Source organism: Lampris incognitus, chromosome 12 (assembly GCF_029633865.1).
Source record: "Lampris incognitus isolate fLamInc1 chromosome 12, fLamInc1.hap2, whole genome shotgun sequence".
Classification (NCBI taxonomy): domain Eukaryota; kingdom Metazoa; phylum Chordata; class Actinopteri; order Lampriformes; family Lampridae; genus Lampris; species Lampris incognitus.
In genome coordinates, this window is record NC_079222.1 from 26,431,808 (window position 1) to 26,444,987 (window position 13,180).

At 40.1% G+C, this 13,180-nt stretch overlaps 1 protein-coding gene across 4 annotated transcripts in view; it reads right to left on the minus strand.

The window, feature by feature from the left end:
• Window positions 1-936: 936 nt before the first annotated feature.
• Window positions 937-13,180, minus strand: part of cplane1 (ciliogenesis and planar polarity effector 1) — a 36,521-nt gene continuing 24,277 nt past the window's right edge. For 2 of the 4 annotated variants that reach the window (XM_056290986.1, XM_056290987.1), the window contains exons 36-50: window positions 9,779-9,913; window positions 9,111-9,158; window positions 8,832-8,944; window positions 7,723-7,957; window positions 7,377-7,633; window positions 7,155-7,254; window positions 6,402-6,584; window positions 3,568-3,610; window positions 3,274-3,396; window positions 2,978-3,149; window positions 2,837-2,892; window positions 2,579-2,746; window positions 2,158-2,312; window positions 1,809-2,005; window positions 937-1,364 (exon numbers count right to left, since the gene is read on the minus strand). In XM_056290986.1, coding sequence (XP_056146961.1) covers window positions 1,215-1,364; window positions 1,809-2,005; window positions 2,158-2,312; window positions 2,579-2,746; window positions 2,837-2,892; window positions 2,978-3,149; window positions 3,274-3,396; window positions 3,568-3,610; window positions 6,402-6,584; window positions 7,155-7,254; window positions 7,377-7,633; window positions 7,723-7,957; window positions 8,832-8,944; window positions 9,111-9,158; window positions 9,779-9,913 — 2,135 coding nt within the window. In that variant the 3' untranslated portion in view covers window positions 937-1,214. The remainder of the gene's footprint in view (window positions 1,365-1,808; window positions 2,006-2,157; window positions 2,313-2,578; window positions 2,747-2,836; window positions 2,893-2,977; window positions 3,150-3,273; window positions 3,397-3,567; window positions 3,611-6,401; window positions 6,585-7,154; window positions 7,255-7,376; window positions 7,634-7,722; window positions 7,958-8,831; window positions 8,945-9,110; window positions 9,159-9,778; window positions 9,914-13,180) is intronic. The other 2 variants (XM_056290989.1, XM_056290988.1) reach the window with 2 other exon arrangements.

Below are 13,180 nucleotides of genomic sequence, written 5' to 3' on the forward strand. Positions count from 1 at the left end.
CACAACTCGACTGAACTAAGTGGGTAACAGAACTAAGTAAATTAATAAATATGACATCACAAATCAGTAAAACTGATTTTATATAACTGCCGCATTCCACATTTCTGCTCATTTGTTTGCACATCTTTCTAGGACTAGGATCCAAAAGAGTGGATCGGATTATAGAAACACAGCATCCCTTTCAGATGATCCCAAAAGTGAAAGCATTTTAGGTAGTAGTAACCACAGCAGTTTGTCTGAAACGGCACTCCTTTACATAAAAAACTTCTTGCCCATGACTACAAACTTCACGTAAAGCATACTTTCCCCATTTTTGACCTGTGTCAACTCTTAAGTAAATCTTAACTAATTTCTTAACTTGCGTTAAATCAAATTTGTCACATTGGTCTTAATAATCCAATAATTGTTTATTCCTGCAGCCCAATGTTGAACTGTGGTTGAATACATCTAAATATTGCTCTCTTTGAATGTTTATTGAGTTTACCAATATACATTAGAGAATTGCGTTGTTTTCTGCTATCTACTGTGGCGAAGAGGGCAGTAGGCTCCTGTGACTACTTATCTGTGCTGAGGGGGTGGTATTGTTGTCAATTACAGGTATGCAATTATGTGGGGATCACTGTGTGGAATGTAAAATCAAATTTTTAGAAATGTAAGAAAGATAATGTCACAAATGAGACCATTCTGAGTACTTATAATTTCAAATAGGAAAAAATAAAAATGTGCTGCTAACATTGCTAATATTGCCATTAACATTGCTAATATTAATATTGCTAATATTAACATTGCTAATATTGCCATTAACATTGCAAATATTGCCACACAATTACCCCTGAAAACATGAGTTTTATGCATGGACACATACACACACACACACACACACACACACATGCACGCATGCACACACACACACACACACACAAACACCGTTTGTGATTAAGATTTATTCTTATGATAATTTAATGATTTCATATGGAAATATTTATTCTCACTCAAAAAAATACAGCAGAAAATCTGAGGACATTACAAAATTCTGTTTATATTACAAATACAGTTTAATTTGTGACGTCAGACAGTTCTAAAAGTTTTGTATTATTAAACAACCTGCAATTAGGATTGCATTAATTAGGCACACAAGTAAAGCCTTCCATTAAAGCATGGAATTGGCCCAGTTTCTCTTGGCTTTAGGACAGTATAGTCCATCAAATTGCTGATCAAACAGCACCTTCAGAAGCCAACATGCTCTCAACAGCAGCCCAGTCGAGGCTGGTGCTAGCACTACCAGACAGGTCCTCCAACCAATCCATTCCAGTTGCAGCAGCTCTGGCGCCATCTTCCTGGTCATCCAATAGCCCAGCTATACCCTAAGAAGCACAGTAAATTAAAACAGTGACAATAAAGGCCAAATATATAGTCCAAATATAAACTAAAGGCCTGCTACACTGCAAAGTAGAAAACGTGGAGGCCGAGACATTTTGTCAATCTCTAATTTATGAACAGGGTTCTTGATTCAACAGTCGACAATAAATAAATATTAGTCTTTTTTGTAGCTGCAAAATGTTTGGTTACATTGGTAAAACTTGTAGACTATTAAATTAGTGACTTGCAATGGATTAAGACAAGTCCAAGTTATTTTACTTCAATGAGTAGAGCTCTTTCACAGTCTGTGTGATTATATTTCAAATTTGAGGTGAAAAATGCCATTCCTACTAGTTCAAACTGATTCCTCTACATCCAGCAACCTAGACATTTATGGAGGGAAGTTTCAGGGGCTAACCAGCTCTGTCTTTTCTTCCTTTCACATTTACCTCCCACAGTTCACTCTTCACTGCTCTTCTTTGAACACTGCTTCCAGATGGATACTTGCTCAGGTCCATTGTCTCACTGTGTATGTGTTGACGTTCCTCAACCTGGTTGGTTGTGTGTGGTTTAATCTTGTTCTTCATGACACTGAGCATACCACGTCTCGTCACCTGTGATAAACGGTCCCTTGGCAGAGAACTCACTGCCACAAAAAGTCCCCCACAATAACAAATTTTGATAACTCAAAATTATTCAGTAATATTAAATTCTAAAAAGAGCAATGGCATCATCAACAGGTGAGCTGTGACATCTTAGTTATCATGATTTACAGTCTCACAAATCCATATCTGATACCTGGTCTGTGTAGTCCAAATCTCCCGAGATCGCTCTCCAAAGAAAAATGACTTTTCTTTTTTTTAGAGTTTGCTTGGGGGCAAAAGTGGAGGCCAGCTTGTTCTGACCGGAACTTAGGACACCTCCTGTTTTCATCAGCAGATCCTGTACAGATCCTGAGACACGACATATTAAGGTCTGGGTATTTAGTCTTAACTTTAAAATGATCAGGAACTCAGAAGTTCTCATGAGAAACCCTGAGTACCAGCAGCATGGATAAGTCTTTTCATGGGATTATCAGGATAACATTTGTCTACTGAGACATGTTTCATACATGTAATAATAAAGTCTAAAATAGTACTACAATAGTAAAATAAAAATTACATCAGAGTAGTACCGACACCAAAGTGGGCCTACATGTTTGTTACTGGAGGAGCAATACCTGTTAACACTTTCAGAAGTCTGAGCTGTGGAGGGCCGTGTAGATGAGGGTGCTGGACTATGTTTGGCCTGTGACAAGCTACGAAGGTTAACAGGCCTGGGGGGAGGGTCACTGATCAAAGCACAAGCTTCATGGGTCCTCCGGTTATACTGCTCCAGAAGTGTTACCCTATTTGACCATAAACAGACCATACCATAGGTAGACTCAAACAGCAGATGCATGCAACCATGCACATAGACAAATGGGGCATACACATACTTGTCTTTTTCCTTTTTGAGCTTCCCAATAGCAGATTTGCTTTTGTGTGTTGATTTCTGTTGGGAAAAAAAATGCATTGTCAACAATGTTTTAAAAAACAACATGCAATGAAGTGTAAATTCAAGAAAAAAAAAATCTCACTGATGGAACACAGACAGCGTAAGGTCTGTACTCCTTCTGCCTCAACCCCGGTCTCTGTTTGTGGTAATCTGCCGTTCTTTCCCTTCTCATCCACATCCTTGACTGTCTCCGCTCATCTCCTGAGAGGATCGGTCGCTGCAATGTACATCTTCTTTGTTGCGGGTCCTGCCTGCTGTCGGTCACATCGTTTTGTTGGCCAGTGCTAATCATATTACTTTTGACACTTGAAATCATAACTGAGCCAGCGCTGTTTACGTAATACTATGAATGACATTTCTAGGTACTAGGTATTATACCAGCTAAGGTTGACAGTCTCGGAATGGGACAATTCCAGATCAGTAGGGGATAAAGCCCCTTCCCTCACCAACTCCCATAAGATGTCTGCCGTATCGTTCAGCCCTGAAGTCTTACATCCCAATCTGGGGCCAAGAAAAGAGGAAAGATCTGATGATGAGTAAGGTGTTTGTACCAGAGTGTATACAGATGTGTGTGTGTGTGTTTATAGTACAAGAAAGCACACATTTTATAAAATGGATGTCAAATGAAATGAAAAATACCAAAATAATAAACTACATAAGATGTAAACTTACATTCCAGATGTTCCAGCTGCCTCTGCTGAAGGACCTTTCATCTCTGTGGCAGCAACACAATTAATCAGCCCCCATAATAATACATTTCAAAAACTGATTAAGAAAACAAATAGGTGATACAGAAAACTACCCAACTATTATATTCACTGGGTGATCACTATTTAACCACTAGGTGCACTGGAGAGTTACCCAATTACCTTGTGACATCATGGGTTTATGAAGGGCAGTTACTATTGCTTACTGAACATCAGTGTTGGGTGACACAGCTGAACCCAAAGTGTGTGCAACAGTGTGTATTAAAATCATGCTTACCCTGACTACTGTACCACACATGCATTTGATCCAATTCTGAACTGATTGAAAACTTCGAGCCTACAACCAGTCCATGTCCAACCACTTTACAGTTTATGTACCACCTTTCAGCACAGACAATTCTGTTACAGGTCCAGGCTTCAAGTGACAGTTCTTGTAATAGGAGATGGAAATTTGGTAAAACCTGTACACAAGTCAATACTCTGCGAAGAAGTAAGGCTACCATTAGGGATGCCCCGATCAAGTTTTTTGGGCCCCGATCCGATTCCGATCATTTAATATTGCTATCTGCCGATACCAATCCGATCCGATACATTTTCCTAGAATAACCAATCCAATGTATATGCTTGACAATTGAATAGCTCTGCAATGCGTGAACTCATTAAATTCCGTTTCGTCTTTTTTTAGGTGCCTAATCAAGTTAGTGGTATTGTACGCTGCTCTACAAAAACCACCCTGCAAAATGCTTGCATTGCAAGGGGCTGTTGGGCTATTTTCAGTTTCTATTTTAAAATAACGCCACACTTCAGACATTTTAGCTGCGTCCTGGTCATGCCTGATTCTGCTGCAAATTGTGCTCCCCGTTTACGACAGCTGCATGACAGCGGACTGAGCGGAGGTGTTGCAAAACAAAACAAAAGATCGGATTTATTTTCTGCTCAATCCGATCCGATCCGATCTCTTAAAAAATGCCTGGATCGACCCCGATCCTTGAGATCGGATCGGGACATCTCTAGCTTCCATTATACTAATAATGTCTAAATGTTTAAATACTAGTAAGTCACATACAAGATATTGGTGTTGGTGGCTACAAATACTTCACAATCAACTATTAAGTGATAATAAAAATGAGGTTCATTGTTGGAGTGTGGGGATGACAAACTCATATTGATATTTTCACTGTAAAAATTATCCAATTTTGTAATTCCAAACTGATGGACTGCTTTTAACAATACTTGCCTTATTTACTTCTAAACTTTCTACTACTATTTTCAGCTGATCTCGTTAGGGGTTGCCACAGGGGATCACCTCTTCTTGTCCTCTGTATCTTCCTCTGTCACGCCAGCCACCTGCATGTCCTCCCTCACAGCCATAAACCTCCTCGTTGGCCTTCCTCTTTCCCTCATCCCTGGCAGCTCCGTATTTTTTAAAAAATTTTGACTTTAATATACTTTAATGACCCGAAATTATGCTCTGCATTTAACTCATCATAGCTGTGTAGCTAAGAGCAGTGGGCAGCTGCCGTGCACCACCCGGGGACCAACTCCCGATCATCTTGCCATGCCTCAGTCAAGGGCACAGACAGGAGTATTTACCCTAACATGCATGTCTTTTTGATGGTGGGGGAAACCCCACCGCAGAAACCGGGAGAACATGCAAACTCCACACAGAGGATGACCCCATGATTGGACAACCCCGGGGTTGCATACCTCCACCTCTCCAGGCTCTCCTTAACCTTCACCCTACTCTCGCTACAGATCACAATGCCATCCACAAACATCACAGTCCACACAGACTCCTGCCTGATCTCGTCTGTCAACCTGTCCATCACCATTGCAAACAAGAAAGGGCTCAGAGCCGATCCTTTATGTAATCCCACCTCCACCTTGAACCCATTTGTCATTCCAACTGCACACCTCACCACTGCCCCACTTCCCTCATACATATCCTGCACCACTCCTACATACATGTCTGCCACTCCCGACTTCCTCATACAATACCACACCTCCTCTCTCGGCACCCTGTCATATGCTTTCTCTAAATCCACAAAGACACAATATAACTCCTTCCGGCCTTCTCTATACTTCTCAGTCAACATTCTCAAACCAAACATCCCATCTGTAGTGCTCTTTCGTGGCATGAAACCATACTGCTGCTCACTAATCGTCACCTCTCCTCTTAACCTAGCTTCTATTACTCTTTTCCATATCTTCATGCTGTGGCTGATCAACTTTAGACCTCTGTAGTTGCTACAGCTCTGCACATCACCCTTACTCTTGAAAAAAGAATAATTTACTTCTAAACCGTATCAGAACTATATTAACTACTGCAATCAAGACTTCAACTACAGAAAGATTTCATTACCATGATTTAGGTTTTTTCTTAAGTCCTGTTAAACTTGTTCTACTCCAGTACAAGCTATTTGAATTAACTTTAAATTTATGACATTTTCCACTCTATGATTCTAGATAATTGTTTTTTTAGACACCCCATGAAGACCCAATTATAATAATTTCAATTGTATAAGAAAATTGTAATTTAATGTAGGAATTTGTCTCAGTGACATTGATGCAGAGGTAGAAGTGACTTAAGAGTATGATTACAGTACAGTTAACTATGCATACTCACTCTGATCGTGCTGGTGCAGAATACAAAATAGTGGACTCTAAAGCATAAAAGGTAGCAAGTAACTTCATATGTAATTTCAAAACCTATGCTAGCATAAACCTGTTTAATATTAAACAGGCAAGCTTGGTTGTTAAATAGAGTTGACAGAATGCTTGAGTAAAGTGTTTCTTTACTTAAGGGGGTATGAAGACTGAAGGGTGAAGTTCTCCGAGTGGTGGCAGATTGAGGGGAGAGAAAGGTTGGCTGTCTTTCAGAAATAGAATGGTCACTGTGAACAGCATGGTTCTCTTCCTGTTTCTCTTCATCCTTTCTATGGGCATTTGATTGCGTTAAAGTGAAAGATTGTGGTCTCCAAACTGTTATAAAAATGGGATACACAAGCAAAGTTAATGATAATTGTATTTTATATGCATTCAATATAAGTGTTAATATGAAGTTTTATATCATTTGATTTTTAAAAAAAATCTATTTCTGATTTTTCCCTTTTTCTCTCAATTTAGTGGCCAATCGATCCCTATTTTAATTCAAATACCCACCCTTGTACTGCATGCGTTCGCCAACTGCATCTCTCCGGCCGGCAGTCTCTAAGGAGATGCCTCCCCACTTTCATGACGAGGCAAATCCAGGCCGAACCACTGCTTTTCCGACACACACAGAGATGCGTTCATGTGACGAACACAAGCCGACTCCGCCCCCCTCCCGAAGACAGCGTTGCCAATTATTGCTGCTTCGTCGAGTCCGGCCATAGTCGGATCTGACGAGACCGGGGCGTGAACCCCGGTTCCCAGTGGGCAACTGCATCGACACAAAGCCGATGCTTAGACCGCTACACCACCGCAGACCCATCATTTGATTTTTTTTAAACAGATTATTATTGCTAGCACAAACAACTGATTGTTTCAGTATTTAATGTTTTTTTTGGGCACCTTTTTCTGGGACAGATATGCTGACTGTTTTGTTCAGTGCCAGTGTGTCTTCCACATCAGGTGTCAAGAATGGGGAGAGTGTTTCAATTGTGTTTACTAACTACAGAAATAAAGATGAAAAAGAAATTGATTGTTACACAAATATTAAGTTTTACAAGCACACATATAAACAGGGAATGAAAGCGACAAAACATATAAATGTAAAACACAGCATCAATATACCTTCCTGGAGTTGGCAAACTCAATCTCCATATGGTCTGCAATGTTTTGCAGAACAGTCAATTGGGCATCCATTTCTGACAGGCGGGCAGAAAACTGTGCTGTTGGGGCAACGGAGAAGGCACTACAGGACCCAGGACTTGGGGTCTTTTGGACTCCAAAGGACTCAGATGGGCTTGCCTTGCCATATAGCAAAGTGACTGTCACCGGATCGCCTTTGGGTTCAGTGTGGGTAGGCAGAGAAGATTTTTCATCGAGACCTAGAGGGTGTACAATGATATTATTATTATTATTATTATGTTTTGGCATGGATCTAATCTAATATTGTCTGGTGCGGGCGCCACAATACCAGGGTGCATTAAAGTTTTCAGACCATTCTCTGTAACTGTGTCCGACGTGTATGATGCAGTCGGGGCAGCGTTACAGACAGTGGCAGCAATTAAATGAAGCTGTGCTGAAGTAGGGGAAGAGGGCAGGGAAACAAGGATATCTTGTGTTGTTGGGCTAAGGCACGATGGCAGTTCCTGACTCAGGGCCTGACCCTCCAGGTCAGTTACATTGATGAACTGGCGGCCCTCCAGAACCTGAATAAGATGGTGAAAATGAACAAAAAGAATGAGAAAAGTATTAGGATCGTAAACTTAAACAGGTATTTTGATGTCAATAAATATATAATCTGTATCTCATATCAGAAGTTGCATGTAAATCAACAATAGACGTTTGACTAATATAACCATTTTTTATTTCTAGATCATTTCAGAGTAAAGCCAATAGATTTAGACAGGCCCTTGATTAGAGTATGACGGGTACGACTTTAAACTGCAACCATCGGGTCGTCGGCGACTAAACCGGCACCCCCACTTCAACCCTTGGGTTGTTGTGAGGAGGGTATGTGGACACCCAGCAGGACTAAAAACAAAACCTGTCAAAGAAAGGGCGGATGAGTTCCTCTGTGAACCAACGGCCATCCATACTTGGAGAGGAGATAGGGACCACCAGGTACTACCCCTACTGAAACAATGATGACTCAACCTGCTGAGGCATCAGCTGTGCTCATACGACCTCCATAGGTTAAGGAACAGATGATGATTACTTAGAGAAATGCTTTTGTACTAGAAAAAAGTTAGGTTATTGTGGACATTTTTACATCTAACTCTCAAAAGAAAGACCAAACTTGGGTCCAAACCGTTATATACTATCAGATCCTGTTTGTTTCACATGATCAAGTTCCCAGCAAATCTCTCAGTTTATGTCAGTTTTTGTTTGAATCAAAATGACAAAATAATTACTTGGTACACAGTGGAAAGTTATAGTTGCCTTTAGCTTGCATGAAAGCTTAAGAGAACAAATAAACGGACATGATACATTGTCTCAAACAAAAAAAAAATTGCTACATGCAAATTTAATACCATGAATAAATTGCTGATCTAACTAAACTTATTTTAAAAGGCCTCCCACCCAAATTTTTTCTTCTTGTTGTGAGATCTCTTCTGTATTTTGGACAGGGGGCTCTTCAGAAAACTGATGATTCAACAACAGATTCGAAGGGGGAACTGAAGCAGTGCTTTGTGCTGGATGGGAAACACAAAATTGTGCAAACATACACAAATGCAAACACACACACACACGCACGCACACACATAGGAATATTAACTACTCACTGTATCAGTAATACAGTATACAATTCGAAAAATTATTATTACATTATAATTGTTAAAAAATACAAAATCAACTTACATTCAAGGCTTATAGGAATCTCAGGCGCTTTGGCTGGTAAAGCTTTATCTAGAAATGAGGGAGGATAAGCAGAAACTGATGACCACACATCTTATTAACAGCTAAGTAAATGAGCATTTCAAAACAAACAAAAAAAACAAAACATCTTCAAGTGGTAGCCTTGTCTGTACGGATGGGAATAACAGAGAGCTACAACAATGTAGTAGCCTAATAGTAGCTAAAGTAGCCTAGTAGTAGCCCACCTAAATATTACAGTAACAATATACTAGTATTGCTATTCTTAATGTTTAGTGATTTGATGTAAAACTGCAACTTAACAGTACTATCTTTTTCCTGTTTGACTATGATTTGACTGTAAGGTGAAATAATATACCGCATAGCCATGAAGTAAAAAAGTTAACATCTACAAATGAGTCCATTCCTGGATAAAGTATGAGCCCTTTCAGATTTTCAGGAATTTTAGGCTCTGTACTTCATATGATGGGAATCATGAATCGTCATTGCAATATCATAATTTTGATTTATTAATTTAACATCATCAGTTCATTTTATTATAATTTTTTTGTTTTATGATGTTAACAAAAAGGTAAGTATATGTGACATAATCCTCAAGGAGCTGGGCACTGTACTCTTACATTTGACCAATGTCTTGTATCCTCTGTACTCACTGGGATCTGTATTGGTGGAAGCGTCATGACGGAGTGGGGGTCTCTTCTGTGTGGAGGCAAAGGCATGGAGCTCAGCTGAAGTGGACACCGCCTGGTCCAATAATCTCTGGCCAGTCAACAAAGAATCAGATGACCCTGTAAATTAAAAAAGTGAATAGGTAAATTTATAATACTCATAAAATAACTGACCTGTACTGACCAAACAGGACAGGAACAGACTACAATGGACAGTCAGGTCTGTAGAAAAACATTGCCGACACCTCCAGAGTCAGGAAATGGGCAGGGAAAAATTACTGCAGACCCCCACACACCCTGGACACAACCTGTTTCAACTTCTCCCCTCTGGTAGGCGCTACAGAACACTGTACACCAAAGCCACCAGAATAGGAACAGTTTCTTCCCCCTTGCCATCACACTTATGAACAGTTAACTCACTGGGGCACTGTGCAATACCCCTGGACCAACATAATACCCACTGTACCTACAAATCATATATCTTTATTTCAGTCAAAATACAAATGTGAAATACATTTTACTCACTACTGTATATCTGAACAGGTTACATACTGCACATAACCACCTACTATGTGGAAATAGAGTAACTTTTTTTAACCATTTAATACTTATTTCAGCACTCCTTGTACTCTCCACTTCTTTGCACTATTTGTATTCTGTTTACAGTTCACAGAATGTTTCACCTATATATATAGTGTTTTCTTGTATATTCCTGAAGATTATTCCTGAAGATATTATAAGTATATTATATATATATATATAGAGAGAGAGAGAGAGAGCGAGAGAGAGAGAGATTATATAATTGTATTAATTAATTATACTAATTAATATTAATAATAATATTGTTATCTACTACTACTACTTTCAGCTGCTCCTGTTCGGGGTTGCGACAGCAGATCATCCGTTTCCATCTCCTCCTGTCCTCTGCATCTTCCTCTGTCACGCCAACCACCTGCATGTCCTCTTTCACCACATCCATAAACCTCCTCTTTGGCCTTCCTCTTTTCCTCTTGCCTGGCAGCTTCATATTCATTATCCATCTCCAAATATACCCAGCATCTCTCCTCCACACATGTCCAAACTATCTCAATCTCGCCTCTCTTGCTTCGTCTCCAAACCATCCAACCTGAGCTGTCTCTCTAATATACTCGTTCCTAATCATGTCCTTCTTCGTCACTCCCAATGAAAATCTTAGCATCTTCAACTCTGCCACCTCCAGCTCTGCCTCCTGTCTTTTCATCAGTGCCACTGTCTCCAAACCATATAACATAGCTGGCCTCACAACCATCTTGTAAACCTTCCCTTTAAGTCTTGCTGGTACCTTTCAGTCACAAATCACTTCTGGCACTCTTCTCCACCCACTCCATCTTGCCTGCACTCTCTTCTTCATCTCTCTTCTACACACACCATTACTTTAAACAGTTGAGTATTTAAACTCATCCACCTTTTCCACCTCTACTCCTTCCATCTTCTCCATTCCGCTGTCCTCCCTCTTATTCATGCATGTATTCTGTCTTGCTCCTCCTGACTTTCATTGCTCTTCTCTCCAGTGCATACCTCCACCTCTCCAGGCTCACCTCAACCTGCATCTTACTCACTGCCGATCACATCATCCACAAACATCATAGTCCACAGAGAATCCTGCCTGATCTCGCCCGTCAACCTGTCCATCACCATTGCAAACAAGAAAGGGCTAAGAACCGATCCTTGATGTAATCCCACCTTAACCTTGAACCCACCTGTCATTCCAACCGCACACCTTACCACTGTAATACTGCCCTCATACATAACCTGCACCACTCCTACATACTTCTCTGCCACTCCCGACTTCCTCATACAATACCACACCTCTTCTCTCGGCACCCTGTCATATGCTTTCACTAAATCCACAAAGACACAATGAGAAGTATGAAATAAAGTATAGAGAAGGCCAGAAGACCTTCTCTATACTTCTCAATCAACATTCTCAAAGCAGGCTGGTCCAGTGGCAGTGAGCTTTCAGTTGATTGCTACAGTGAGTTACAGAAGCACTACGTTACTTCTCTCCCCTTCCTTGCATGGAGGTTTGTCAAAGGTGTCTGGCTGGGACAGCTGGCGTTGGATCGGCTGAGGGAGCCTGGTCTGATTCGTCCTGTAAGCCCAAGGACCACGGCCCTGACCGGAGCTGCGCCCGAACAGGAAACACCAAGGGCAATCTGACAGGATGCGGAAGCGGGGCAGGCTAAGCTAACTGCTATACCATGCAGACCGGCAGTTCCGACAGTCACCCTGGCTGGCATTCATTCTCCTGGACAGTGATTTTCTTTTTTTTTTTAGATATATGTGTTAGTTTGAATATATGTGTTATTGTCATTCTTGTAGTTTTTGGATATGTGCTTTTGTCTTTGTGTTGCACTGCTGTGGGCTGGGAGAAATTATGTTTCTGTTTCATTTCATTTCATATGCGCAAGTGCATGAAATGACAAATAAAGTGCTTCTGATTCCTCACCGCCGGCTTTGACTAGCTTAAAAAAAAAAAATTCTCAAAGCAACCATCGTATCTGTGGTGCTCTTTCATGGCATGAAACCATACTACTGCTCGCTGATCATCACCTCTCCTCTTAACCTACCTTCTATTACTCTTTCCCATATCTTCATGCTACAGCTGATCAACTTTATACCTCCGTAGTAGCTACAGTTCTGAACATTACCCTTATTCTGGAAAATCAGTACCAGTAGACTTCTTCTCCACTCCTCAGGCATCCTCTCCCTTTCTAAGATGGTGTTAAACAATCTAGTTAAAAACTCTACTGCCATCTCTCCTAAACACCTCCATGTCTCCACAGGTATGTCAGGTATTAATAATTATATTTCTATATTATACTATATTATATTATATTATTTATTATATTACTTTGTTTATAAATGTCTTTTTATTGCCTGATGTTGCTTTTATGTAAAGCACTTTTAATTGTCCTGCTGCTGAAATGTGCTATACAACTAAATTTGCCTTGCCTAATATTATATTACATATATTAAGATTATCCTGAGGATATAAGTATATTCCTGTTTTGTTGTTTTTCTGTTGTGTTGTTATTCTGTGTAAGTACATCGAAAGCCACTAAACCGTTGTCAAATTCCCTGTATGTGAAAGCATGGCCAATAAAGATGACTGTGATTCTGAAAATAAGACCAGGGCTTGACAGATACAATAGTGCACAGGGCAAAGTATACTCATCAAGCATTGGTTATTAGCATAATGTTTAATGATAGCACTTTAATAGAAAAGGAATAATTAGGGAATAATTGGACTTGAGAGCAAACATTTGGCCATAGTTATTCTTTGGAAAAGAACATGTGTTTTTAAAAATACACATACATATCCTGAAGGATAGGCGATGTCATTTT